Source organism: Equus quagga, chromosome 20, assembly GCF_021613505.1.
Source record: "Equus quagga isolate Etosha38 chromosome 20, UCLA_HA_Equagga_1.0, whole genome shotgun sequence".
Classification (NCBI taxonomy): Eukaryota; Metazoa; Chordata; class Mammalia; order Perissodactyla; family Equidae; genus Equus; species Equus quagga.
In genome coordinates, this window is record NC_060286.1 from 10551442 (window position 1) to 10578416 (window position 26975).

The 26975-nt window shown below is 56.0% G+C and overlaps 1 protein-coding gene across 2 annotated transcripts; it reads left to right on the plus strand.

Moving 5' to 3' along the window:
• LOC124230680 (pleckstrin homology domain-containing family G member 3-like) lies at nucleotides 1-26079 on the plus strand. Of its 2 annotated transcripts, XM_046646937.1 has the most exons (19): nucleotides 1-141; nucleotides 10950-11336; nucleotides 12428-12525; nucleotides 13713-13782; nucleotides 14096-14142; nucleotides 14247-14397; nucleotides 14492-14623; nucleotides 14890-15072; nucleotides 15290-15382; nucleotides 15647-15733; nucleotides 15961-15994; nucleotides 16328-16426; nucleotides 18588-18677; nucleotides 19109-19147; nucleotides 19598-19617; nucleotides 20115-20378; nucleotides 20965-21078; nucleotides 22825-24220; nucleotides 24702-26079. In XM_046646937.1, exons 1-19 carry the CDS (start codon nucleotides 118-120, stop codon nucleotides 25436-25438), a joined length of 4065 nt encoding a protein of 1354 aa, XP_046502893.1. In that variant the 5' UTR covers nucleotides 1-117; the 3' UTR covers nucleotides 25439-26079. The 2 variants fall into 2 exon arrangements, with proteins under 2 accessions (XP_046502893.1, XP_046502894.1); XM_046646938.1 differs by lacking the exons at nucleotides 18588-18677; nucleotides 20115-20378 and having other exon boundaries at nucleotides 3-141.
• Nucleotides 26080-26975: the final 896 nt, after the last annotated feature.

Sequence of the window (26975 nt, forward strand, 5' to 3'; positions counted from 1 at the left end):
GCTGTTGGTGGCAGCCCGCTGCTCTGCTCGCTGGGCCTGTTAACTGCTAGGCTGCCGGCAGCGCCGTGCTGGGGAGGATGCCGCTCCCCGGCCCCACGCCGCCCTCTCGGTGCTGGGATGGGAGCCCTCTTGAGGAAAGCGGTAGGTACCTGGCTGGGGCCAGGCCAGGGGATGAGAGTGGGGTGTGCCCAGGACCCTCAATTCCAGGCCTCAAGTCTTGCCAAAGTCCCCTCTGAACCAGGCCAGCCACAGGCTTTGGGGCAAAAGGTGGGTTTTTCCCTTGGAGGTTCAGAAACTGAGAATCACGCAGGTGCAGGTGTAGGAGGGCTGGTCCTTTTTATGCCGCGCTGGCTTCTTCTGGTGGGTTTGTCCATCGTGGCTCGGTAAGAGCAAGACAATCCTATGCTCCTTTTGGAAGTGACCACAAATGGTTCTGCTAGGGGGGTCATCTGATCGCTGAGCATTCAGAGTTGGGTGGTTCAAGAAGGGGCCCAGCACACACATGTTGGGAAAAGCAGGGCTAATCTCCCACTTCTTCCTAAAGTTTCCTTTTCCCCGAATTCACAGAGGGTGGTTATTTTCGATAAAATCAGGTAGTGGCAGGTGGACGATGTGAAAGGAAGTCGACCCCACCCTGTCTTGTGCCTGATGGACGCAGCCAGGCAGGGGCAGTGCCCACCCCTTCAGAGTTCTGGGCTCAGGTCAAGGGCAGACTGCCACCCGGACGTGACTGTCTCTCAACCTTGAATCAAGGCCTTGCTTTTCCAGGAGTGGGACTCTGCTGCCTGGGGTGTGCCACTCTATGCCATGTGCACCCCTCACCCCAGAATCTGGGGTTTGGTGACAGCTGCCCCTCCTGTCTGCATGCTGGTCCATATAAGCTCTCAGCTGAGGGAGAAAGCTCCTCTCCTCCCACGTGGGAACTGGTTGGATGAGTTTCTTGGGCCTCCCTGATTGAGGCTCCTCAGAAGGGAAGGCAGCGAGCTGGGGTGGGGGCTGGGGTGGGGGAAGGTGCGTGGGGTGGAGAGGCCCCCCCTCCCCCTGCCCCCGCCCGAGGTGCTGTGGGATAGGGATCCGTGAGGGGAAGTGCGTGAGGCCCTGCTATCTGAAGGGCTGGCTGCCTGCCTTGGAGAATTGACCTTGTGTGAGGCTGTAAGGTCTGCCTTGGAAAATCTACTTTCCTAACTTTTCTGGGTCCGGTGCCAGGCCCAAGGTCAGCGTCCAGGGCAAAGAGGGGGTGTTGGTTGGAGCTCTTCTCTTGCTGTAGTGCCTGAGGGATGAGGAAGGCCGGGCTGGTTGGACTGATTGCAGCAGTTCACAAAAGGGGGCTGCTCGCATTTATACACTTTACTGAGTCTGGATGCTCATGCGTGGAATTGGAGAGGAAGTTGTGTTTGGGGGAGCCACCCTGCTGGCAGCCTTGCCCCCTGATTCCAAATTGCTTGGGGACAGAAAGTGGGAATTGTGGGAAGGGAAAAACCCTCGGGAGGTAAGATGTACACTGACCCCTCCCCCAGCCCCTTTGGGAGCTACTGTTCTGGAATCCCAATGAAAGAGTCCCTTCCCGATAAGCCCTGGTATCTCAGTTTTCTAGAGTAGATGTTTTCTTCCTGCTTTTAGAAGCATTTAATTTATGCATGGCTTCGTATCTCCATGTTTATTTGGGGCCTTATTTCTTCCCCCTTCGTGTGTTGGAATAGGTCTCATTCTTCTTTCTAGCAGATGCTCCCTAGGTCTCTCTTTGTCCTCCTTGAAGCTCTCTATGAACAGTTACACCTGACTAGGCCTCTGGGTTCTTCCTGAACACTCTTTGGCTATGTGGACACCTGTGGCCATAGCCCACATAGCAGTTTGTACCTTTTTAGGGCACATTCTCATACCTCATCTCATAGAGCCCTGTCTCTACCTGTCTCTTGAGTTGTTCTTCCAGGCCTGGCTTGGGAGTGCCCTTTCCAACAAAGCCATTGCACATTCCTTCAGTCTGTCCTTGGCTTGGCTTCCTGCCTGGCCTCATGCTGCCAGATGCCTCAGGTCCTTGGGTGGTCCAGGCCCTTTCGGGACTCAACTTTCCCATGCTGCTGCCTTTGCATCAAATGCCCTCAGATCTCTTCTTCACCTGGCAAAACGTTACTCATCATTAAAGACTCAGCTACAATGTCACCTGCTTTAAAGCTGCCCTGGTGCCCCTGGCAGCACTAGCTACACCCTCTCCTGCTAGCACAGTTCATGTATTCGTACTTCTGTAGCATCACTCAAGGCGTTGCTTTGTGCATAATCTGTTTACATGGCTGTTTTTCCTTCCAGAATTCAGTTCCTCAAAGACAGGGACAATGTCTTATTCATTTCAGTATCCCCAGGGCCTAGCATCATGCTCAGAAGTGTTGAACGAATTCCCAAACTGGAGGCAATCTTGAACTCCCATGCCGCTCACCACACCGCTCTCCGCCTCCTCTTATTACTGTTGCACTTGTTTCTCCTGGTAGAATATCAGCTCTTGGGAGCGGGCTCTGTGTGTGGGGCATCTTTGTATCTCCCACAAGGCCGCCACGTCTTTGTGCAAACTGAGTGCTTGGAAATGTTTGTCCAGTGAATTCTGAAGCTCGCAGCTTAGGAAGGGCAAGTAGCGTTATCCCTAAATGAGAGGTAGACAACGCGGCACTAATTTGTCACTGCCTTGCTCCTTATCCTCTAGCGAGTTGGGAGCAGAGCTAGGGCTGGTTTGGAGCAGTGCTGGCTGGAGTCCCTGGGCTCATTCAGACACATTCTGCTGCTCCCCTCTGTGATACTCCCTGTGACTAGGACATGGGTGAACACCAGGGCTTTTCCTCGCATCGTTGTCTTATGTTCTGGCTCTCCCACATGTCCATCCTGAAGCTGGATTTTGTTTTTTCTTTAAAACCCAAGGACCAGTGTCAAGGATGGTTTTTATTAATCACTTATTTGCGTTTTTGCTGCCTCACGTTGCCTTAAATTCTGTTCCTGCTCAGGCCTGTTGTCCCCCATGCTGTTCCTCTCCAGCTCCTAGCAGTCTATGCCGCCTCCCTCTGTGGAACCCTGAGGAATGCGCCCTGCCTGCTATAGCAAAGGGCTCTGACTCGTTTATACTTCATCTTCCAGTTTGACCTTCTGTTGGGCATGGATGTCAGACTGTTTTTCCTTTCCAGCTGAATTGCTTCATATTTCCCTTATCAGATCATGGTCCAAATCCATGTTGGGATCATAGATGACGGATGGTTGGTGGGAGTGGGTTAGATCATACTGGTTCACCAGGTTTAACATGTTTCTTTATTTTGAGATATGGATCAGAATTTGAGACGCAAATCAGAAAAAAATCTCTCTCGTCCTGGTGCTTGTGGAACAAATAATAATTTATCCATCCTCATCATTTCTACCATTTATGATGGGTTTCCTGTGTGTCAGATGTTGTACAAATGCTCTACTTGTACCATCTCAATATTGGAGACCAGTGAGGTTGGTACTGTTGTGCTCATTTTGCAGATAAGGAACTTGAAGCTTGGTGACATCAAGTGACTTGCCCCAGTAAAGTGGAAGAGCTGGGGTTCAAACCAGATTGACTTGATACCAAAGCCTGTGGATCGATTTGGTGCATTTAACTTCTGCTCTGTGGCCTCCCGTGTACACACCTGCTTGCTTGCGTATTCTTTCCTCCTTTGCTGAGAACTCAGAGAGACCTAATGGGGCCCCTCTGTTCCCACTTGGTTCCTGCTGAGATTCTCCACTGCCTTTGAATCTAATGAAGTAGTACATGCTGCAACTCTGGAAGGTGTGGTGCCTGTTCTCTCCCCTCGCTAACCCCAGCCTAGCTCAAAACAAGCAGTCCCTACACTGAGGATGGGGGGGCAACAAGATGGTTAATTTTCAGGGCGGGGTCCCTGAACTTTGCTGATAAGGAGCGGTGGTCCTTTTAGCCTCTTTGACCTAGAGGTGAGATAGGTGGGGCCTCTGGGAACATTGGATTTGTCTGATTTCTAGCGCGATATTTAGCTGCTCCATCTTCTGGGGACATTGTGTCATTTCCCTGCTTAGTGACAAATTGTGCTGGGAGCCAAATTGACCTACCCTGGCTATGAGCAATTGCAATTTCTAATGAACAGTAATTGCTTTCGTTTGTCTTTAGTGTGTGTTTATGTGGAACCTCCTGGTGGACTGCTTTTCCTAGGATATTTGTAGGTGGACCTTATTGCTGTCCCTTCTCCAAACTCCTAATTGGTCCCTTGGCCACTTTTGCCTTCCTCCCAGTTTTTTGTGGCTGGTCACTTACCATGTGGCATGGCCGGGCAGCTATCCCCCTGCTCTAGTCCCTTCTTTGGGGCCAGATGGGATAGGACTGCTGGAGTGAATGAGCAGTCACAACTCCTGGGTGCCTCTTGGCCAATGGGAAACTTGCTGGCCGTGACTAAGGTGGGAACTCATTAGTCTAGGAGGAACCGGCTCAGGTCTTGACTTCGACCACTGTTTATCTTTCACCTGACTGTGGGAGTGGTGAGAGTCGCTCTAGGGGCAATCCTGCAGTCCTTCCAGCAGGCATTTTTGAGCACCTAGTGTGTGCGTTGCCATCTGGGGGTAAAGGAAGGGTATGGGAAAGAGGGCCCAGCCCACTGGGTTTTACTGTCTAGCCCAGAAGACAAGCTTGCACATATGAACCCCCAAGGACCAGCGCTTTAAGCAATATTCAGGATCATTATAGTTCAAAGGAGCATGTGTGTATCAGTGTCTGATGGCTGCTGTAACAAACTCCGCAAACTCAGTGGCTGAAAACAACACACAGTGATTATCTTACAGTTCTGGAGGTCAGAAGTCAATCTGGGTCTGCAGGGCTGTTTTTTTTCTGGAGGTTCCAGGGGAGAATTTGTTTCCTTGTCCTTTTCTAGCTTCCTGAGGCTGCCTAGATCCTTTGACCTGTGGTCTCTTTCCTCTATCTGCAAAGCCAGCAGCCTGCACTTTCCAATCTCTTTCTCTGGTCCCTCTGCTTTTGTGGTCACATCAGCTTCTGACTCCTGCTGCCTTCCTCTTATAAGGACCCCTGTGATTACATTGGACCTACCCAGATAATCTAGGATAATCTCAACTTGATCACATCTGCAAAGTCTCTTTTGCCGTGTAGGGTAGCATTCATAGATTCCTTATATCCAGAGATTAGGATGTGGATATTCTTGGGGCCAGGTAGGAGGGACGTTATTCAGTCTACAATAGTGTATGTGTTGGATGGGTTGGGAATGATTGAGGAAGCCTTTTTTAAGGAGGTGATTTGACCAAATTTGTGTAGGGAGAGAATGTCTTGGACACATTCCAGGTTTGAGAAACAACGTGAGCAAATGTTGGGGTTGTGAGGTGATGGGAATGGTTTGTGTGACGGAGAGATCCTCCCACTGAAAGAAGATCCAGGGGCTTTCCTTCCCCTTCACGGCCAGGCTGTGGGAATTTTCTGGATTTCAGTCTGTAGGCCCAGACTTTCTCCCGGAATTCAGGTGGCAGGTCTCCATTGGCAGCACAAGCCTTTTCCTTCCCAGCAGCTGAAGTCCTGTTTCAAAGACTCAGCCACACTTGGTGGCCCTCTGCTGTTCTTGGGTGGCAGAAAAATGAATTCATGAGGGAAAATGAATTCATGAGGGAAAATGAACTTGAGCCAGCTGGCCTGGGCTTGGGTGGCCCAGAAACCCTGGTCACACTGTTCGCACAGCCTCTGTGACAGTCACGTTGCTCACATTGAACACAGTCACTCCCCGGGGAGCCTTCCCTTGTCCTTTCTTAGGGTGCTTAAGGCCCCTGTGTCTCCGGGGAGAGATGGGAGGGATCAGAGTGAGGAAACCGCTCAGGAAAGGGGCCCAGAGCCAGACCCTCTCAGGGCTCCTCCTGTGCTCAGGAAAGCCTCCGGGGCTGTGGTGAAAGGTGTTCTCTGCTGGCCCAGGGTGTGCTCACGGGGAGAAGGGCCTGAGGTGGAGCAGTAGGGACAGCAGCCTTCTGTAGGGACAGAGCTGGGGACCACATGGGGTGGGGCAGTGCTGAGCTGCAGGCTGGAGCCCAGCTGGTGGCTCAGGACCTCACCTGAGGTCTCTGGAAGTTCACGTTGCTCCTGCCTTGGAAAAGGCAGAAAAGTTCTGGCTTTTCTCTATGCTTCCTTCTGGTACCCTCTCTGAGGAGATGCTGACAGTGGAGTTGGGGATTGTTCTGAGGAAGGTCAAAGGCCATTTGGCTGCCCTGGTTTGGGGAGCTTTTGGAATGTCTAGGAGGTGTTTGTTGCTGAGGGGTGAAAGCCGGCCGGGAAGGGACGGCCATGCAACCTGCTGTCCCTGAGGAGGGGGTTGGCCACAGGCAGGCACTGGTGAGTCCGTCCGCTCCCCGCTGGGGCTGGTGGACTTTGGAGCAGCGCCTGTGGTGAAGCCCCTCACTCCTCTCCTGCCCGGCCCAGAGCAGGTGTAGTGTGTCGGGCTTCCGCTTCTCGGGCAGGAGGTGAGGAGATGACATCAGCCACCTCCGCACCTGGCCCCAGCCTCCCTGAGCTGACATGTCTTCTGGGGAGCCTCCAGGGCGCCAACTCAGGCCAGGGGGCCCCTTGCCCTCTCGTGCCTCCTCAGCCCACTGGCCGGGGAGAGAGGGCCAGAAGGGAGTGTTGCTGAGTCCTGGGGATCCCCCTGGACCAGAGAAGCAGAGGTTGTGCAGAAGGTTCCAGGTGAGTGCCCCTGTGGCACCATCCTTTCTGAATTTGTGGCTGGGAGGTGAAGCAGGGTCCTATTGCCTCAGTGGCAAGAGGCCTGAGGACAGAACATGGGGGCTACTGGGGATTTGGGGCGGTGTCATTTTTTTCTTTTGGAGGCAGGAGTACGTGTCACATTGAGGGCATGGTGCTGAGGCCTAGTGGGCAGGAGAAGGACATGGGCCTTGGCCCCAGTGAGCTGAGCTGGGAATGTAGGGGGCCTGCTGCAGCCTGCCTGCCTCCTGCCTGGGGATATTCAGGGAAGGTCCTAGGAGGTGGGGCCAGGTGACCTGGAGAGGTGTGGCTGGAGGAAAGGTGTGGAGTATATTTAACTTTGCAGAAAGTTTTTTAAAAAAAGAAATTGATTTCCCTTCTTCTTCTATCTCCTGGACCCTTAAAGGTGTATGTCTCAGCAGCTTCTTGGGCCCTTCAAAAAGAAGAGTCTTTTGGGGGACCTTGTCAAAGAGGGCTTCACAGGTGTGGGACTTGAGATATAGGGTTTTCTAGAAGACTGATTCACTGATTGATGATTGACTGGATTGATCCATGGTCAAAGATGGAAGAGGTCATGGCTGGGGGATACTTGGGAGCTGGAGATGGGGTGTGGTAGGATGGGGTGGACATGGCTTGAGGATGTTGGCCTTCCTATGTGTAACCTCCTTCTCTGGGCTCCAAGCAGATGGTGTCTTCCAAGATGAGTTTGAAGACCTGAGTTCTACCTTGGCTTTGGGGTGAGGCTCAGTGGAGAGGAAGGAAGGGTTGCCTCTACCCAGGGGTGTGTGGGCGGGTACTTGAGCTGTCTCTGTGAGAGTCTGAACTACATACACAGCAATGGTTGGGATCAGGCTTTTAGGACCAGAATGCACTCAGAGTGGGTGTGGTGTCTCCTTTCCGTCACTGTCACATGGTGTCTGCTCACAGACCCATGTGTACTCTGTCTGTTTGCTCTTTGTCCTTCCTTTTCTGGGTCTCTCCGTTCTTTTCCGGTGAGTCCTCCTTCCTGGGAGAAAGAACCTTGTGATCCTGCTCTCCTGGTCACTGAGGAATGACAGTCCAAAACCAGTGACTTCATGCCTTTTCCTTCTCTCTGACCTGTGATCTTTTGACCTGGAATTTACATTTTACCATTTGGTTCCAACAGGAGGGTAAATGGTCAAAGGTCACATGGTAGCAGGTCTAGAAATAGCTGTTAAGGAATCTTCAGTCTCAGTCCTTTTCCTCCTTCGGCCTTCGTTGGGTAAATGAAGTGTCATGCTAAAAGCTCTAACCTTTCAAGTCTTAATATGTCCCCTATGGCTTATGCTGAGGCAAACCCATGGCATCCAGGGCCGTGACTAATCCTTTGCCTGTGGCCCTGGCTGGTGTGAAATCCATTAGGGAGGCAAGGGCAGGGGAGCGTGGACACTGGAGCCTCAGTGCCTGAATTCAGATCCAGGCTCTACCGTGTGCTGCTCCTGTAGCCTCAGTTTCTGCACCTGTGAAATGGGGATAGTCGTAGTCCCCACCTCATAGAGCTGTTCTGAGATAGAAGTGGCTTGTTCTGTCTATAGCACTTAGGAGATTTTAGCTGTTGGCCATTACGCTTTGTTTTAGCCCCAGGAGGATTTGGGCATGGGCACTACTTTGAAAATGTGAGCTTGGTTTGCGGGCAGATGGCTATGTTCAACTAGAGAAAATTTCTCCAGGTAGAAAAGATGCTTTAGTTTCTGGGCTCAAAGTGTGCTTATGTTGCCACCCTATGGCAATGGGGTCCCCAAAGAGTGACCAGAGGTACCCTTTAGAGATAAATCACCCTGAGGGTGTGTGTGTCGGGGGGGGGGGGGGGGGGGGGGGGCGGGGGCGGTGGGCTGTGACTAATCCTTTACTTTAAGGCTGTGAGCTGGCCAGCTGTGAAATCCATTTGGGACTTGGGCCTTTTCCATTTAGCGTCCCCAGAGGGGCTGACTGAACCCCGGTCTGATCTGGGAAAGGTCTTAGGCCGTAAGTCCCTGCCCCATTGTTCCAGCTGGGGCTGACAGGCAAGGAGTGGGGACGGGTAGGCAGGGGAGGAGTGCCTGACTGTGCCATGTGCATTAAAGGACACCAGAGTCCCCCAGGGCTGGGGGTTGAGGGCTGGGGTCTAGTCTGGGTCTTTGTTTCTCCCCGTGCTGTAATGACATGGTGCCCTCCTGGTGGCTGTTCTGTAGAACGGCGTAGCTGATTAATTGTAAAGGCTATTCCCAGGAGGGAGGAAGAACTGTGCTGTGCTTCCCAGGGGCTCTCCTCTCAGATGCTCAGAGTTTCACGATGATCCTGTTAATTAATTCTCCTTGTGTTTTGCCTGGGAGGGAGGGAAGGAGGGAGAACACAGGACTGGCCCCAGTGCTGCCACTGTGTCCTCACCTGCAAACTGAGAGGCTCATGTAGAGCACTGTGGAGGTGACCCCCCAGCTGGGACCCGCAGTGACAGAGCTGTGCTTGAGAGAGTCCTCGCTGGGTTGGCTTGGATTGGTAAATAGCTCTCTGCTTCTGACTTGGAGCTCAGTAGAAGCATCAGCTGGTCACCATCAGTATCCATTTGCCAGATCACCCTTGACTAACTTACAGTCTAGGGCAAGGGCTCTCAAACTCGCCACAGTCTCACACAATGAGTGCTACAACAGGGGTAGCCCTGGGGTGCTATGTGTACATAGAAGGGACCCCCTAGGTACAGTTTTCAGGGAGGTTTCTAGAACAGGAGTATGTTCTAATCTAAGACCCGAGAGTTGGGCAAAAGTGACATAGGTTGGGGTGGTATGGCATGGGGTGAGTGGGGAGGAAACAACATCCAGGCAGAGAAAACATTTGCAAAGCCAGAGCCCAGGGGTGCTGGCACAGGTAGGGGCACTGGTGCCAGGTTGGGGCAGAGGCACAGAAAACCAGGGGGCAGATTCAAGGCTATGGAGTGATGGCACCTTCTAGATCTTTCTCATAGCTCTAGCCTGTGGTCCAGTAGCTTCTGAGCTCTGGAACTAGAGGGAAGGCTTTGGGTCAGTGGAGGTGAGAGGGTTGCTCTGGAACTGTTTTTCCTGTGGAAGCAGCAATCAGATGTACATTCTGGAAAGTGGTGTTGGTGAGTTCTGTCCTCTGTGTGGGGGTGGAGTGTCCCTGTCCTTCCCTGACTTGTTGCTCCAGGCAGCCCTACCTGTGAGCCGCACCATCTGCTCAGGGAATAAAGTCCACCTGAGGCTGTGTTTGCCTCACCTGGGAGGAGTTTCCTGCTTGTCGTGCTGAGGGGAGCTTAGGGACACTCACCGGTGGCTCAGCCCTGGGGAATTTCCTGTGCCCTAGGAGCCGGGCTGAGTCAGGGGCCTGTACCAGATGCCGGGGTGGGGCAGGGCTAATACGGCTCAGCCTTTGTACCATCTCCTCTGCCTTCCCTGTCAGTAGCCAGGTGTCTGGTTCCTGGTGAAGCCACTTATGCTCAAGAGATTTTGCAATTCCTGGGGAGAATCTTAGTCTCTGGCATGTGTGTTGTTCAAGATCATAAGAGGCAGATGTCTGCCTGTCCTTGTCTGGTGACCCCCGCACAGGCCCTGACAGATGGGCACTTGGGAAGTGCTTTTGACAGCTACCATTCTCATCATTGTTCTGATGGTTCGTGGAGCCCTTGCCCTGTGGCAGGCACTATGCTCAGAGCCGTCCCTGCAGCAGGTGGCTGCCTCCTGGAGGACACAGCCCTGCAGTGGATGGTGGGGAGCGGAGGCCCTGAGAGGCGTTGTTCTTCGCGGGTACAGGGAGGCTGGGCTTGGGATTGCATCAGAAGGCGCCCCTGACCCCGGGCTGGCGGAGCTGTCCTCTAGGCTCTTCTAGGGTCTTGGGTTTCTGAGCCCTTTATGATTTCAGGATGTGATCTACTTCCCTCCACCCTGGGAAAGATGGAGGCGGAGCTGCGGAAGTCAGGAAGGAGTGTTACTTGGGTATCCTTGTTGACGCTCACAGCGTCTCAGGGAAGGGATCTCAGAGTTGTTTTATTTAATTATGGTGAAATACACATAACATACAACTTAAATTTTAACCATTTTTAAGTGTCCAGTTCAGTGGCATTAAGTCCATTCGCTGTTGTGTATCCATCCACAGAATTTTAATTATCTGCAAAACTCAAACTCTGTGTTATTTAACAGTAACTCCCCATTCCCTCCTTGCCCAGCCCCTGACAACCCCCCCTTTTACTTTCTGTTTCTGTGAGGTTTGACCCCTTCTCTCTCCTGCCCAGAATCTCACCGGGGTGCCCGAGCCAGGCAGCGATGCCAGGATGCCCGTCTCTGCCTCCCTCCGCCAGGATGGCAGCCAGGAGCGGCCGGTGAGCCTGAGCTCCAGCACCTCCTCGTCGGGCTCCTCCCGTGACAGCCGCGGCGCCATGGAGGAGCCCAATGCCTCCGAGGCTGCAGCCGAGAACGGGGCGGGCTCCCCACGCGGCCGGCATCCCCCCAACAGCAACAACAACTCCAGCGGCTGGCTGAACAGGAGGGGGCCCCTGTCCCCATTCAACAGCCGGGCGGCTGCAGCGCCTGCGCACAAGCTCAGCTACCTGGGCCGAGTGGTGCGGGAGATCGTGGAAACGGAGCGCATGTACGTGCAGGACCTGCGCAGCATCGTTGAGGTGAGGCCCGCTGTCCCTACTGCCACTGCGGGGCTGCATGGCTGAGCTTGCGAGGGGCTGGTCGCTGGCGTCAAGTGGCCCAGCTCTCTCGCATAAACCTACTTCCACCCTGGAGGAGAGTTCTCCCAGACATCTGTCTCAGAAGGTCTGCTTCCCCTGGAGTGGTGGGGAGGTCTCAGGTCTCCTGCCCTGGGGAACTGCTGGCTGCTCACACGGCCTGAGGACTTCGGGTCACATCTGCAGCTTGGGCCAGCAGAACTTCCTGCAGATCGCCCGGGAGTAGGTGCCCTGGATAGGGAAGGGATGGGACTACTGTGCTCAGCGCAGACTGAACACGGGACCCCGCCCGGCTGCGCCCAGATCCCTGCTCTGTTGCTTTTGGCTGTGGGGCCTCGGGTAGGTAGGTAAGCCTCTGAGCCTCAGGATCCTCACCTGTAAAATGATGCACCTATCTCCCAGGGCGGGGGGGTGACGTGTTTCACGCTGTGCAGGGCACACGGGCATGTACTGAGGGAGCCCTCTGCCCCACTGCAATGGAGATGCCTGCCCTTACTAGGGCTGCCCTAACAAATTACAAAACTGCATGGCTTAAGACACACAAATTTCTTCTCTCAGTTTAGGAGGCCAGAAGTCTGAAGTTAAGTGTTGACAGGGTTGGTTCCTTCTGGAAGCTCTGAGGGAGAATGCGTTCCATGCCCGTCTCCCAGCTTCTGGTGGTTGCCCACAGTCTTTGGTGTTCCTTGGTCTATAGCTGCATCACCCCAATCTCTGCCTCCACTTTCACATGTCTTCTCTGTGTCTCTCTGTGTCCTCTCCTCTTATAAAGACACCAGTCACATTGGATATCATCTCGATATCCTTAACTAGTTATACCTGCAAGGACCCTATTTGCAAATAAGGTCACATTCTGAGGTTCTGAGTGGACGTTAATTTCAGAGGGGGTACTATCTAAGCCAGTATAGTAGATAATGTCTGTGAAATCATGTCATAGCTGTGAAATGCGGTACAAAACGAGATGTGGTCAGGGAGGTGGGCAGGGGCGTAGGATGGTGCCAGGTGAGGCCAGGCTCTGACCGCCTCTCTCCGTGCAGGACTACCTCCTGAAGATCATCGACACGCCCGGGCTGCTGAAGCCAGAACAAGTCAGTGCCCTCTTTGGGAACATAGAAAACATCTACGCACTGAACAGGTGTGTGAGTGGGCCTGACATGTGCCATGTTCTGCCTGTGAAGTCCATCTTGGGGCCCGGGGGAGCCCTGAATGTCCCTGGTCTTATAGGCTGTGACATGTGGGCCCAGGGCCTGATCTCTGAGGGTGCAGAGAGGCGGTTCCTCCCTGTACAACCGTATAGTTAGCACTTGCAGGAGAGGGCACCAGTTGGGTCCACGTGCCCTGGGGCACATGTGCTTCCTGTCAGATGGGGGAGATAATTTGAGGCCATGTGCTTGAGGCCATGTGTGTGTTGGGTCCAGCCTGGGCCAGCACCCTCTCAGGGGACCGCTGGACCTTGCACGTGATGTACTTCCCTCTGGGTGGCCCCTTAGTTCCTGTCATCTTCATCCTCCACTTGCATCTCTCTTAATTTCTTCTCCACCTTCCCACTGACCCCACGGGAAGTCAGGGCTCCTTGGAGATGATGTGACCCATTAGGGGTGGTACAAACCAGGCAAGAGGCAATGGGGGAGACAGAGCGAGGCCTGGCGAGGGGCTGCCTCAGGGTGGAGGGGCTCCTCTGGGGCCCGGGTGTGCTGCCTGGGCCCACAGACTCCCCAGGGAAAGGGCACTGGTTGGAAGGAACAGAGTTTGAGGGGATATCATTGATAGGAAGAACCTTACCCCAGGCCTTTCAACAAGGCAGAGGAACCTCCTGCCGTGCGAGCCAGAGAAGTCCGGGAGGGCAGGCCAGGCCAGGTGAGACTTAGGCTGATGGTGGGGGTTGAGAAAAGAGGAGGCAGGGGGAAGCACCACTTCTAGGGGTTTCTGTAGTGCCCCCGTCTATGAACAAGGGTGCAGGACTTACCCTGTCTCTCACCCTTTCCCTCATCCTTCTGAACTGGGGCTTTGGTTCCTTTGTGAATCCCCTCTCCGTCCTCTTCGCCCTTTAATCTCTGCTTTTGTGTGTTTGACTCCTTCTGCCTGCAGAGGAGCTGTGTGCCCTCCCGAGGTGGGTACTGGTGTTTCCTCCCTCTCCCCTTGCTGAGCACAGCATGTGGTTGCTGACATGGCAGGGCTCACCCTGAGGGTGGAAGCCCCACTCTTTGGCGTGACACCAGGGCTGGCTGTGTGTCTGGGCACCAGGAGCTTGGGGAGGGGGTGTGTTGCTGGCCATAGAGGCTGAGTCATCTGGGGTCTGATGAGCACTCTCCCCTCACCCAGCCAGCTACTCAGAGACCTGGACAGCTGCAATAGTGACCCCGTGGCTGTGGCCAGCTGCTTTGTGGAAAGGGTAAGAAGGGCTGAGTCCTTGCCCCCTTGTCCTGCCTTGCTGGCTCAGAGGGACAGAAACTCCTAGCTTAAGAGGACATCTGAGTGCTGGGGACCCCTTTCCAGGGGAAGTGCCAAGCACCCTGCTTCAAATGAGAAGGGCGTTCTGGGGTGGAGCCAGGGGCTGCTGGGGAGATGGGATGTCCTACACAGGTGGGCACAAAGATGTAGCTGCAGACACTCGGGGGAGAGGGGCAGAGTGTGCTCCGGGGGCCAGGAGCCTGTCTTTGGTACAACCCAGTCAACTGAAGTCACTATTTTTGGTCTCTTCTTAGAGCCAGGAGTTTGATATCTATACCCAGTACTGCAACAACTACCCCAAGTGAGTAATTGGGTGGAGAGGGGTGGCAGAGCCATTGGTGAGTCTGGAGAACCCATCGCCCCATCCAGGCCTCCCTAGTCAGTGACAGCCCCTTCCGCCCGCAGCTCGGTGGCAGCCCTGACGGAGTGCATGCGGGACAAGCAGCAGGCTAAGTTCTTCCGGGACCGGCAGGAGCTGCTGCAGCACTCACTGCCCTTGGGCTCCTACCTGCTGAAGCCTGTGCAGCGCATCCTCAAGTACCACCTGCTGCTCCAGGTAGCCCAAGGGGCCTCCCGAGTATGTAGGTGGCGGGGGAGGGGGGTGTTCAGGGCCCTTGAGCCTGGGTTCCCTATGCCTGTATCCCACACAGGAAATTGCAAAACATTTTGATGAAGAAGAGGATGGCTTTGAGGTGGTAGAGGATGCCATTGACACCATGACCTGTGTGGCCTGGTACATCAACGACATGAAGAGGAGGCACGAGCATGCAGTCCGGCTCCAGGTGCTCCGGGGCTGGTGGCTGGAGGGACACACAGGGGTGATCGGCAGAGGCCATGGGGCTTGGGAGAGGGAGTGTGGCTGCCTTGCTGTGTTGAGCTCAGGGGTGGTGGCTGTGTGGGGCGGGCTTCTCTGGAGGGACCCTTGTGACAGCATGTCCCTGGGGGACCTAGGTGGTGGGTGGGTCTACGGGAGCCTCCTGAGGCCCCATGCGGTCCCTGTAGGGTCATGAGCAGCCTGACCCTGGGGGTCGGGACTTCTCTGCTGCAGGAGATTCAGTCGCTGCTTATCAACTGGAAGGGGCCAGACCTGACCATCTATGGGGAGCTCGTCCTGGAGGGCACGTTCCGTGTACACCGCGTGCGCAACGAGAGGACCTTCTTCCTCTTTGACAAAGCGCTGCTTATCACCAAGAAGCGGGGCGATCACTTTGTCTACAAGGGTCACATCCCGGTAACCAGGCTGCTGCCGTCTCCTCTGCCCTCTTCCCTCTGTCCCTCCCTCCCAGTGGCCCAGGCCCCTCTCCTGGCCCTCTTCATCGGCCCCCGGTCAATGTGGATGCAGCTCCATCCTTCGAGAGTACTCTCCCTGCCACCCCAGATGGTCTCAAGGGCTGGAACCCCTGCCCTGGGTACCGCCCAGTCTTGACTGCTCTCCCCCTCTGCCCCAGTGCTCCTCCCTAATGCTGATTGAAAGCACCAGAGATTCCCTGTGCTTCACCGTCACCCACTACAAGCACAGCAAGCAGCAGTACAGCATCCAGGTGAGGAGCAGGTGGGATGCTTGGGCTGGGGACAGAACCTCCTCCTCCACTTGCTTAGCTGTGTGAACCTCAGGTCTCTCTCTGGAAGGTCGGGATCCTGATGGACATCCCTTTAGGCTTGTGCTAAGGAGTCAAGGTGTCCTCACAGGGCCCCAGCACAGCCCCTCCTTCCCCCTCTGCCCACCTTGGTGGAAGCATGGTCCCCCCGGATTGCTTCGGGCCTGTGATAGTAACCCTGGCTCCCTCTCTCTTGGGTCCTTCCAGGCCAAAACAGTGGAGGAGAAACGGAGCTGGACTCACCACATCAAGAGGCTCATCCTGGAGAATCACCATACCACCATCCCCCAGAAGGTGAGTGCCAGGGTGCCACGGCCGGACTCCTGATGGGGCGCAGGGAGCCAGTGTCCCTCAGAGGCAGCTCCAGGGGTCCACTGGGGCCTCACCTTCTGGACCTTGGATCCACTGGACAGCAGGGGTCAGTTCAGAGGATGCCATGGGCCTCAGTGCAGCTCTGTGGGGTGTCCCAGTGCAGCAAGAGTGAGTCCCATAGTAACTAGGTGGGTTTCCTTTCCTTCCAGGCCAAGGAAGCCATCCTGGAAATGGATTCCTACTGTAAGTGGAGCCTTTCTGCCTGCTTTGTCCATAATTGTGCACATCTCTGCATCAGGCTGCCTTCTGGGGAAGCTTTGCCTGATACTTATATTCTGGGGAGCAGGGGGGATGGAGAGGCTCCTATTGTCAAGGGCTGGGGGTCTACTGCAAGACTAGGGGCATGATGCTGCACAGTGGGACTCTGTGCCTGAAGCTCTGATGGAAGAGGAGGGAGCTCTGGAGGCTTCTGGCCCCTGGAGCTGGGGTGGTGGGAGAGGTGCGGTCAGCAGTGGGCAGTGTCTAGGCCAAGGCTGGTGGTTACCCCAAAGGCCTGATTGTCTCTCCTGGGTGCAGATCCCAATCGGTACCGGCATAGCCCAGAGCGGCTGAAGAAGGCTTGGTCCTCCCAGGATGAGGTGTCTACCCACATGCAGCAGGGCCGCCGGCAGTCAGGTAAGGGCAGGGCTCTGTGGGCAGGAGGTCTCTTCACAGGACTCTTGACCAGGCAGGAGATCATCTAGAGCCAGCATCTGGGCTGCCCTCACCTTTCCAGAAATCCTGGGAAAGGGCAGGAGGGAGATTGATGGGCGTGTGCGGGCCATCCTCTCTCTGTGCTCCTGCTGCCTCCACCAGCCACCTCTGGCCCTTATTGCCCACCAGGGACCCTAGGGGTGCTTGTTTGCTCAGGCCTTGGCACCCCTTCTTGGCTCCCCTGTGATCAAAACCTTCCTCCTTAGCCACTCGGAATACTGGGAGTCAGCCAGGAGTGATGCTCAGACATCGTGGATGGTCCCCAGCCCAGTTCTGGAATAGAGAAGAGGCAGGACATGGGGAAAACGAGTTAGACGTCAAGTGGCACCAAATCCAGACGAGAAATATTTACTTTGGGTCTCAGGAAAGAGTTCCATTTTCCTCTTCTGGGTTTTTGTCCATGCCTGGGCCTGCTACCACGTACTTGGATTTATTGGAATGAATCGTCTATTGAAAAAGAGAAAACCTTGCTTTTATTCTTCTCTCCCGTGGTGACGAATGTGTGTGTTTTCACTCTGCCCTTCGTCTGAGGCCCAGGGACAGATTTAGCTTCAGCTGGGTACCTGCCAAATTCGCGAGATGGGAGTTGGGGTGAGAACTGCCTGAGAGTCCCCTGGAGAGAAAGGTTGTAGAGTGACCGGGAACAGTGCCCTTGCTTGGGTCTCCACAGTGTGTTGGTCTTTGGTTGGCCCTGACCTACGGGTCCCCAAAACGACAGTGTGGATTGACCTGTGGGCTTTGGTCTTCTGGAAGATGGAGCAGAGCGGTCTCTGGAAAGCGTCTGTGTTTTGTTTTGTTTGGTGTTGCTCTTGAACCCCAGGCCAACTTGCCATGGTCGCTCAAGTTTTACAGTGCCATGTGTTAAAAGGCCCAGATTGGGGGTGTTACTTGGTAAGTCTCCAGCCCTCTTTGTTTCCCTTCGTTTCCTTTCTTCTCCTCAAATTCTCCTCTTCTCTCTCTAACATTCCCCCTTAATTTGCCATAGCTTTGAGTTGGAAACTCCTGGCCCGGTGAAGCATCCAGTCAGTGACGGTGGTGGAGGTGGTAATAGCAGGACCACCTGTGCTAACAGCAGCAGCTCAGCCACAGCTGTCAGAGAGCTCGGGAAATGGGCCATCTTAGAGCTAAAGTTTCCACATGGCTGCGATTTTAGCACGGAAACACTAAAAGAGTTGGGTTTTGTTTTCATGTTTTAGTTTTAACCATTATGAAACAGACATCTTTCTAAAATGTGCTTCATACTCCTGAGCCTTTTAAAATGAGGATGCTGACCACAGCTGAACTTGTCCTCTTCTAGCGTCGGTACATCACATCCCTGTGCCGTGTGACCTGGGGGAGGAGGGGCTGGGGGTTGCCATAGAGACAGCTGCCTTTGAGGTGTTGTGTCTGTCTTTCCTGAAGAGTGTTGGTTCTCATTGGTCTTGACGTGCTTGCCTGGTCGCCCTTCTTCCCCCTTCTATCTGTGAGAGATCAGTTGACTGAACTTGTGAGAAATGTGTGTAAAAGCAGGCCAGGAAGTTGCTGAGAGGGAGGACGCAGCCCCCTACAGGCGCGTGAGTGTGCGCTCTCAGCCGTCCACTCTGCCTCTGGGCTTTCCTGCTTCTGCTTCCAGAGAGCTGATGGGCCGCTAGTGCGCTAAATGGCTAAGTCAGTGCTCCTGTCGTTATTTGTCACTGACTAAATATTCTTGATTACCAGTTTTAAAATGAAGGAGTAGAGCATTTTATATTTCTCACTTTAAAAACAATTGGATGTTTACTTATACTGATGCAGATAGAGAGAGAGAGAGAGTGTGTGTGTGTGTACACGCGCATCTTAGTAGAAAATAGTTCTTCAATATGCTCCTCTGCCCGGGAACAGCTAAGAGACCTCAATAGACTTTCTTTCTGGCTCCATGTCTATAGTGGGCCTCCCACTTAATGCCAGTTGGTCAAGGGCCGTATGGGCTAAGGCCCAGGCTCTGTAGAGAGGGCTCTTGAGACAATATCCTCGCCTCCCTGTCTCAGGCCTGTCCCCAGAAAGGCTGGGGTACAAGGTGGTGACACCATCAGCCTAATGGATGTGTTTTGTATCCTGTCCCCAGAGCCTCATCAGCCCCCGTACAGCCGGGCAACACTCCCCAGCAGGCAGCGAGGCCTCGTAGTGCCAGGCCTTAAGGGCCGCAGAAAGTCGGGTGCGACCTCTGCTTTCCAGCCCGGTGCTGTCAGGGGGCTTGGTGTTAGGTGTAGCTAATGTGCTGATGTGCTCTTGTGGCGAGGGTGGGGCTTGAGGTGGCACCAGGGACCTCCAGAGACCAGAGACGTGGCTAGTTGGTCTCAAGGGGGCAGCGTGGGGCTCTGGCTACAGAATCGAGGGCCCTGGGTACCGTGTGCTAATGCGGGGATGGCGGGCAGTGCTGCTCCTGGGGGATGGCCGGCAGGGGCTGGCGGGAGTGGCCTGGGCCCTGTGGGGTAGATGCTAGGGCAGCCTCGCTGAGGCCCTAGGGCTGCAGGGGCCATGCCGGAGTGGACTTTGAGCTGGTGATGGGCTGGTGGTGCTTTGAGCGTGGGATCAGGGCTAGGAATGGCCTGCGCTGACTCTGCCCATTCTCTTTTTCCCCCTCAGAGCCAACCAGACACCTGCTCAGGCAACTCAGTGAGAAAGGTGAGTGGGAGGGCTGGACAGCTGTTCCCGGGGAGCTCTAGAGTGCAGGCAGGAAGGGAAAACAGTAACCCTCGGGTGGAGGTGTCGAGGACACTTTAGAGGGGACTCTGCCTCTATTCGTCCCTGGAACTGGGCCTCACCCCTTGCTAAATGGGGAGGGGGCTTGAACCTTCCCCAACACACATGCCTCACACCCTGTCCTTGGATAACAGCAGGAGTGAGTGACAGGCACAGGCCTGTGCTGTTCTGCTTCCCAGCTCCTGTTCTGTCGGTCATTCCTTTAAAAGCCCGGGAGACTGGGTGAGGGTTCTAGGAGTAGGAGCCCCCGTGAGGCCTTTTCCGGGGGGCTCTGGGCCTCAGGCCTCTGTAAAGAGGCTCCTCCTCCTGCTTACTGATCTCTCTTCCCCTTCCTCTCGCCCATGTGCTGGGACCTGGTGGTGGTGGCTGCAGCCAGAGCAGCGGGAATGAAGGTAAGGCCAGTGGATGGAGGGGATTGGCTGGACAAGGTGGGTGGGACTGCCTGGTCAGACCCCTGCCCCTTCAGCCCCCATTGTCTTTTCATTCATTTAACAAATAGTTATCAAGTGCCTACTGTGTACTGGATTCTGTCATCAGGGTCACAGAGTTGAATAAGCTGTGGCCCTTGCCCCAGGGACCCTTCTGTACCCTTTTCCCAGAACACCACCGTGGTGGTGGCCTGCCCGGCCTGGATCCTCCCTCATTTCTCCCGCTCTCTGGGGCAGGCAGGCCTCCCTGGGTCTGGGTTCCTGACCAGGCACCAGTCCCAGCTTTCCCAGGTCCCAGCTTCCCACCTTGAGAACCCCCGTCCTCACTGGGCCCCAGTGGAGACCAGGGGTTGGTGTCTAGATGTGGCTTTCTCTGTGAAGCCTCCCACCCCCAACCGCTGGCAGGAGGAGAGGGGGGTTGCCCAGAGGCCGGTCACGAGGGGATCTTGTGCTCTGAACAGCATGCGGGCAGTGCCGGCACTCTCCTGGACTTTGGGCAGCCCGCCCATCCTCGGGGCCTGCAGCCGGAGGCTGAAGGGGCTGCCCAGGAGGAGCAGGAGGAAGAGGAGGAGGAGGTGGTGGAGGAGGAGGAGGAGGAGGAGGAGCAGGCCTTTCAGGTCTCTCTGGAGGACCTGGCAGGGCATGAAGGCAGCGAGAAGGGGGCCAGGCCGGAGCCCCCAGGCTCGGAGGAGGAGGAGGAGGAGAGCCTGGCAGTGGCGGAGCAGGTAGCCGACTTTGCCAGCTCCCTGCTGGCCGCCCTCCACTGCTGGCACTATCGGGCCAACGCTTTACTTTTCTCCCGGGGCGCTATGGTGAGGTGTCTCTTTGATCTCCCCTCCTCCTTGCATGTTCCCTGGCATGTGCATGCCCGTCCAATTGTCCCCTCCGCTGCCCTCCCCTCTCCTCTGTCCTTGTTCCTTTACTCCTACAACCAGCACTTCTTAATCCGTTGCTCACTGTCACACCCTGGTGAGCCCCTGGCATGCGCTGTTCCAGTACTGGACTCTAACCAGTATACTACTCGATCAGCATGACTAATGGAGTGGGAGTGGTGGAGAAGGTGGGAAGCCAGCACACAGAGGGGCTGGAAGGGTCTAGCAAGTTTACTTTTCCAAGGCTGCATGCCTGGCAGGGATTTCTGTGTCCCCACACCTGGCAGTTCAGGTTGACTCTGGAGTGGCTCACATCCAGGGCTAGCTCTTAGTGCAGCCCAGCCCCCTTGGGGCTCAGGAGGTGCTGCCCATGTGGGATGCAGAACGGACCAGCTCCCAGTCGTCCCCGGAGCTGACGACTGCCCTCTACTTGCTGCAGGCAAAGGGGCGCAGGGAGTCTGAAGGCTCCAAGAGCTGCAGAAGCCCCAGCGGTCGCTCTCCAACCCGTGCTGAGAAGCGCATGAGCTTTGAGTCGGCCTCCTCCTTGCCAGAGGTGAGTGGCCAGCAGTGGAAGGGGATGGTGCAGAGGTGCCGGGAGCAGATCTTCAGGTCTGCAGGCAGGGCTTTCAGGTATGAGCTCTCCCGTTGGGCCTGTGGGGACAGGAATTCCCCGCTCCCAAGGACCCTCGTCCCTTCAGGAGGCCTGTCTGGCCTATGGGCACATCGGAGCAGACGGCCCTTTCTGTGGATTAGAAGAAGGTCCCCTCCCTTTGCGTAGTCTCCCTTGCCAAGGGGCACAGTTAGTGGCAGTGGCCAGATTTTAGATCCCCTTGCTGCCTTGTGGAGGCATAAGGCCCTGCCCCTGCCAGCACGCCAGACTTTCAGATCATGCCTGTGCCCGCCTGAGCAAAGGGGCAGGGTGGTGATGTCTACTGGACGCCTCCTACATGTCTGATGGTTTATTTCTTCCTTCCATTCCCTGCAACGGCTTTACCAGGGAGAATATGCCTGACATCAGGCAGCTCCTGAGGGGCAGAGCTGAGTTCACACTTGGGTCTGTGACTCAGACGCCCACCTTCCTCTTCCTGCCACCCGACACTGCCTGTGGGTCGTGTGGAACAGAGTCCTTTGCTTTCTCAAAGGTACAAGAGAAAGTTCATGAGGCCTAGACCACAGGGTGGGCCTCGCAGCCAGGACAAGACTGAGAAACCTGATGACATTGGATAAGAGTCTGACGTCCAATGATAATAGAATGTGAGCTACATGTGCAACTTTGAATTTTCTAGTAGCCATGTTAAAAAATTATTTAACCCAGTATATCTAAACTATTATCATTTCAACATGTGATCAATATAAAAAGCTACTAATGAGATGTTTTATACTTTTTTCTAATGAGGTTTTTGCAGTCTGGTGTGCATTTTACCCTTACAACTGTTCTCAGTTGGACTGGCCACTTTTCAGGTGCTTGGAAGCCACGTGTGGTGGTGGCTACTGTGTGGGACGGTGCAGGCCGAGGTCGGGGGTCGCTCTGCACATTCTAGACTAGAATACTCAGCGTCAGCTCTGACTCCTCAGAGCACGGAGGGTTGGCTCTTGTCTTCTCTCTAAAGACCCCTCTGGAAAGTTGCCTATACCGGCCAGTTTTATGGGTTAAATGACCTTCAAGGTGGTCAAGAGGGAGTTCTCAGATTTGCTTCCTTCCTCGCCCAACTCCTGGGCACATGCAGAGTCGTGCACAGGGCCGGAGGCTGGCTGGTAGGAGCCAAATCCCCAACTTTGCCCTGACAGGATTCTAGCATGTGGTCCCATCGCCCTCTGGACCCTGATCCATGCAGGAGGCCCTGGCCCCTCCAGGAAGTTGGAGTGGCCTCTCATGTTGCTCAGGCCTGGGTTTGAACCCAGAACAACCCCCATGTGGGAAGCCTCTAGGGCTTTAGGGAGCTGCCACTCCATCAGGCAGGGGAGTCCTGGTGCCACACCTGTGCCTGGTGTGTATGTTCCCACCTTGTCCCTATAGCTCCCAGGCTGCCATTGACAGGTGCCACTACTCTACTCCATCCTAGTATTTTCCTTGGGTTTGAGGACATGGGCCCAGCACCCCAGCTGCAGGGTGACTCAGGGACATCATCACGCTCTTCTCCCTGAGCTCCTGTTGCCCACTCTTGAGTTGAGCTCATTGGTTGCATTCGGTCCTAAACCACAGCCCTCTCACTAGACTTTGAGCAGGCTGTGCTGCCCCTCATCCCCTCATCCATCATGAGGGAGGTTTTTGGCTCATGAGCTGTCTGTGCTGTCCCAGGTTGAGCCAGACCCTGAGTCTGGGACAGAGCAGGAGGTGTTTGCCACTGTGGAAGGTCCCAGCACCGAGGAGATGCCCTCAGACTCAGAGTCTCCAGAAGTCCTGGATGCACAGCTTGGCGTCCATCAGGAGCTGCTGGGGCTGGACCACCCAGGTGGCATAGTGGATTTCGTGGTGGCTGAGAGCACTGAGGACCTTAAGGCCCTGAGCAGTGAGGAGGAGGAGGAGGAAATGGGGGCTGCCCAGGAGCCCGAGAGCCTCCTGCCCCCCTCTGTGTTGGACCAGGCCAGTGTCATTGCTGAGCGGTTCGTCAGCAGCTTCTCTCGGCGGAGCAGCCTGGCGCTGGAGGACAGCAAGTCAAGTGGCTTCGGGACCCCGAGACTCACCAGCCGGAGCAGCAGTGTGCTCAGCCTAGAGGGCAGCGAGAAGGGCCTGGCCCGAGGTGGTAGCACCTCAGACCCCCTCGGCTCTCAGCTCCCCCAGGAAGTGGACACTACTGTGGGGGCGGCCATGGAGAGTGGCCCTTCTGTCAATGGGACACAGCCCCCAAGCCCAGGCTGCCCAGTGGAGCCAGACAAGTCTTCCTGCAAGAAGAAGGAATCTATGCTCTCCACCCGAGACCGGCTGTTGCTGGACAAAATCAAGAGCTACTACGAAAACGCAGAGCATCATGATGCGGGTTTTAGCATCCGGCGCCGGGAGAGCCTTTCCTACATCCCCAAAGGGCTGGTGAGAAACTCTGTCTCCAGGTTCAACAGCCTTCCCAAGCCGGACCCAGAGCCAGTGGCTCCGCTGGGCCACAAGAGACAGGCAGGCTCCCGGCCGGCTTCGTGGGCCCTGTTTGACCTCCCAGGACCAGGCGAGGCGGGCGCTGGGGAGCCAGCTCCTATCACAGATGCTGAGTTCCGCCCATCTTCAGAAATTGTTAAGATCTGGGAGGGAATGGAGTCTTCTGGGGGGAGCCCTCGGAAGGGGCCAGGCCAAGGCCAGGCCAATGGCTTTGACCTGCACGAGCCACTCTTCATCCTGGAGGAGCATGAGCTGGGGGCCATCACCGAGGAGTCAGCCACTGCCTCACCGGAGAGTGTCTCCCCGACTGAGCGGCCCAGCCCGGCCCACCTGGCGCGGGAGCTGAAGGAGCTGGTGAAGGAGCTGAGCAATGGCACCCAGGGGGAGCTGGTGGCCCCACTGCACCCCCGCATTGTGCAGCTCTCCCACGTGATGGACAGCCGCGTGAGCGAGCGAGTCAAGAACAAAGTCTACCAGCTGGCCCGCCAGTACAGTCTCCGGATCAAGAGCAAGTCAGTGACGGCCAGACCGCCACTGCAGTGGGAGAAGGCGGCTGCCACCGTTCCCCGCCTGCAGGAGGAGGCTGGAGCGCCGTCAGGTGGCTCAGGTACAGTGATGGGGGCAGGGGGTGGGCCCTTCCCTCAAATCTGGGGCAGAAGAGCCTTTTAGGAGCCAGTTGGCTCCTGTGGGAAAGTGACCCCTAAGAAACCAAAGAGAGGGCTGGACCCCACACTGAGGGCGGGGGTGTGCCCTGGCAGCTGGTCTAATGCCCCAAGGCCGAGCGTGCAGCCTGGCTGAGCCCTTCCTGTGGAGCAGAGGCCTCGGAGGAAGCGTGGCCATGTGCCCCTCTTTTCCAGGATAGCAGAAGCTCTCATCTCTTCCTTTGACTCCCGTTGTCTCCCTTTGTCCCCCGCCTTTTCTTCATTCTTCCTGTTTCCTTTTGATAAACGGGGCCGTGGATGGTCAATGAGATTTCTCTTCCGTCACACCCCAAATCCCACCCACCACCTTGCCTGGAAAGTGAATGGGAGACAGTCGAGCCCGCCCCGCTCCCGCCCAGTGATTCAGGCCGCTCTCTCTCCTCACAGGTAGGAGAAAGCCGGTGCTGTCCCTCCTCAACCCCGAGCAGCCGACGACAGGCCAGGAGCCCAGCCCGCCCAAGCCCTGCTCTGCCGGGGAGACGTCGCCACGGCGCTTCTCCTGCAGCCCCTCTGCTGCCAGCCCAAGGACCCCCTCCTCTGGTGTCCGGCCCTCCTCGAGAAGCCCCCTCAGCCCCTTCAATACTGAGACCTTCCACTGGCCTGACGTGCGGGAGCTCTGCTCCAAGTACGCCTCCTACGACGAGGCACTCCAGGCTGAGGGCAGCCGGCCCCGCGGCCCGCCCGTCTACCGCAGCCGCTCGGTGCCCGAGAGCATAGTGGAGCCGCCTCTGCCGGGCAGGGCGGGCCGCTGCAGCAGCCTGAGCTCCCAGAGGGCCCGCGCAGGCCTGGAGGCCGCCCAGCCGCAGCCTTCTGGGGCGCTGCCCCCAGGCGGGCCGGCCGGAGAGGGGGCCCTGTACGTGACCGCAGACCTCACCCTGGACAACAACCGGCGGGTGATTGTCATGGAGAAGGGGCCCCTGCCCCAGCCCCCTGTGGGGCTGGAGGACGGCGGTGGGCACGGACCAAGCCTGCCAGCGGCCAGGGTGGGGCAGGGCCAGGATTTCCAGGAGTCTGCAGAGTATCGGCCAAAGGAAGAGGGTCCCAGGGACCCAGCGGACCCCAGCCAGCAGGGGAGAGTGAGAAACCTGCGGGAGAAATTCCAGGCCTTGAACTCCGTAGGTTGACTCTGAGTCCTGGGGGACAGAGGAGCCGTGCTGGGGACAGAGAGGACCTGGCATGCTTCCCACCCGGGCGCCCACCAGCCCTTGGAGGCTGTTCGCCCTGCTCTCCTGGGAGGGATGTGCCAGTGTGCTCGGCGTGCCTTCCCTGCTGTCTGTGAGTGCCTGGGCACCGCCCTGGGCTCCCGGCGACTTTCCACAGGCCCAGGCGAGCCCTCCCTTCCTCTGAGGCCAGTGTGGCCACTTCCCTTGTATATAGTTTTTCTCTTGTAAGAAGCCAAATATTTAAGCTCGCCTCTTCCCAGGGAGAGAAGGCCTTGCTCAGGCCTCCGGCGTCTCCCGACCACTGCCAGACCGAGGTCCCCACCCAGCGGGGACGCAGGAGGGGGCCTGGGGAGGCTTTGCTCTCTGACTGTGCCTCTTCGGATCCAGGAGGAATGAGGCGTATAATTTATTGCTTTCCATTCTGTGGTATGTTAGTGTGCGCATGTGCGTATGTGTGCTTCTGTTGTTGATACCCCTCCCGGGAAGAATGTAATAGACTCAGTGTAGGTACTTTTTTGGGTTGTCTTGCTGACCTTGTGGTTGTCGCTAATGTACACACATTTCACTACTTGCCAATGGTGCAATAACCACTGCTGACCAACCGCCCTGTGTGTGGCCTCCTTCCTGGGGTCTGGCAGGGCTGGGGAGAGTTGACCGTGTCCAGGGATGTCTTAGGGAAGGCAGGACATGGCTGCTGTTGCTTCCACATTTACTCATTTGTCGTCTGTGCTCACGAAGCCTAAGGCACCCAGGTGCTCGTGGGGGAGGCTGGGGCATCAGGAGGTGTGGGAGGGAACTTGTTCTCTGCTATTTCTACTCCCAGGGACTTCTCTACCCTCAGCCTGGTGTCCTGTCTGGGATGGGGTGGGGGGAGCTCCATGCCAGCCTTTAGCTCTTTTCCCCAAGGGCCAAAGTTGGACTGAAAAAAAGGGGGAAGGGTGAATGGAACATTTTTCTAATAGGCAGAAGTCTCCAGTGTCTGGTGCCTTTTACTCTTCTCTCCCTCTCTAGTTCCCAGGAGACGTCAGGAGGCAAGGATTCTAAACTTGGAGTCTAGAAATGTCTTAAGGTGGCTGCAATATTGAGTGAGGAGTAGAGGTGCATTTTTTCTGGGACGGATCCTCAGTTTTCATCCCATTCTCAATAGTGTCTTTGATTCATAGGGGGTAGGAATACCTCTCTTTTTGTTTGTTTGGGTTTTCTGCTCTTTCTCCTGGGTGGACCAGCCTTGTTTCACCCCGTCTCTTCTGGCTGGGGCCTGGAGGAGTGCAGCTGCGGGACTAGGTGGCAGAGCTGTCCTACAGGTGGACCCACATGTCTGCTGGGTCAGGGCCATGCGAGTCTTCTGACCTGGGGGCACGGACTCAACCTGAAGATAGGTCCACTGAGTCTGGTGAGGTCAAGGGAGGATTGGAGGCACTTGGAGGCCTCTTCTGAGCAGAAGGAGACAGCAGAGCCAGCCTCTGTTCCGCCAGCTGCCCTGAATGTTCTGTGGCCA

Excerpts from the sequence above, each read along its gene's own strand:
- LOC124230680 (XM_046646937.1), top strand. The coding sequence starts at position 118 with ATGGGAGCCCTCTTGAGGAAAGCG. Across the intron at positions 19,148-19,597 it reads CAGGCAACTCAGTGAGAAAG|CCAGAGCAGCGGGAATGAAG; the intron begins GTGAGTGGGAGG and ends TGGTGGCTGCAG. Across the intron at positions 20,379-20,964 it reads GCCTGGCAGTGGCGGAGCAG|GCAAAGGGGCGCAGGGAGTC; the intron begins GTAGCCGACTTT and ends TACTTGCTGCAG.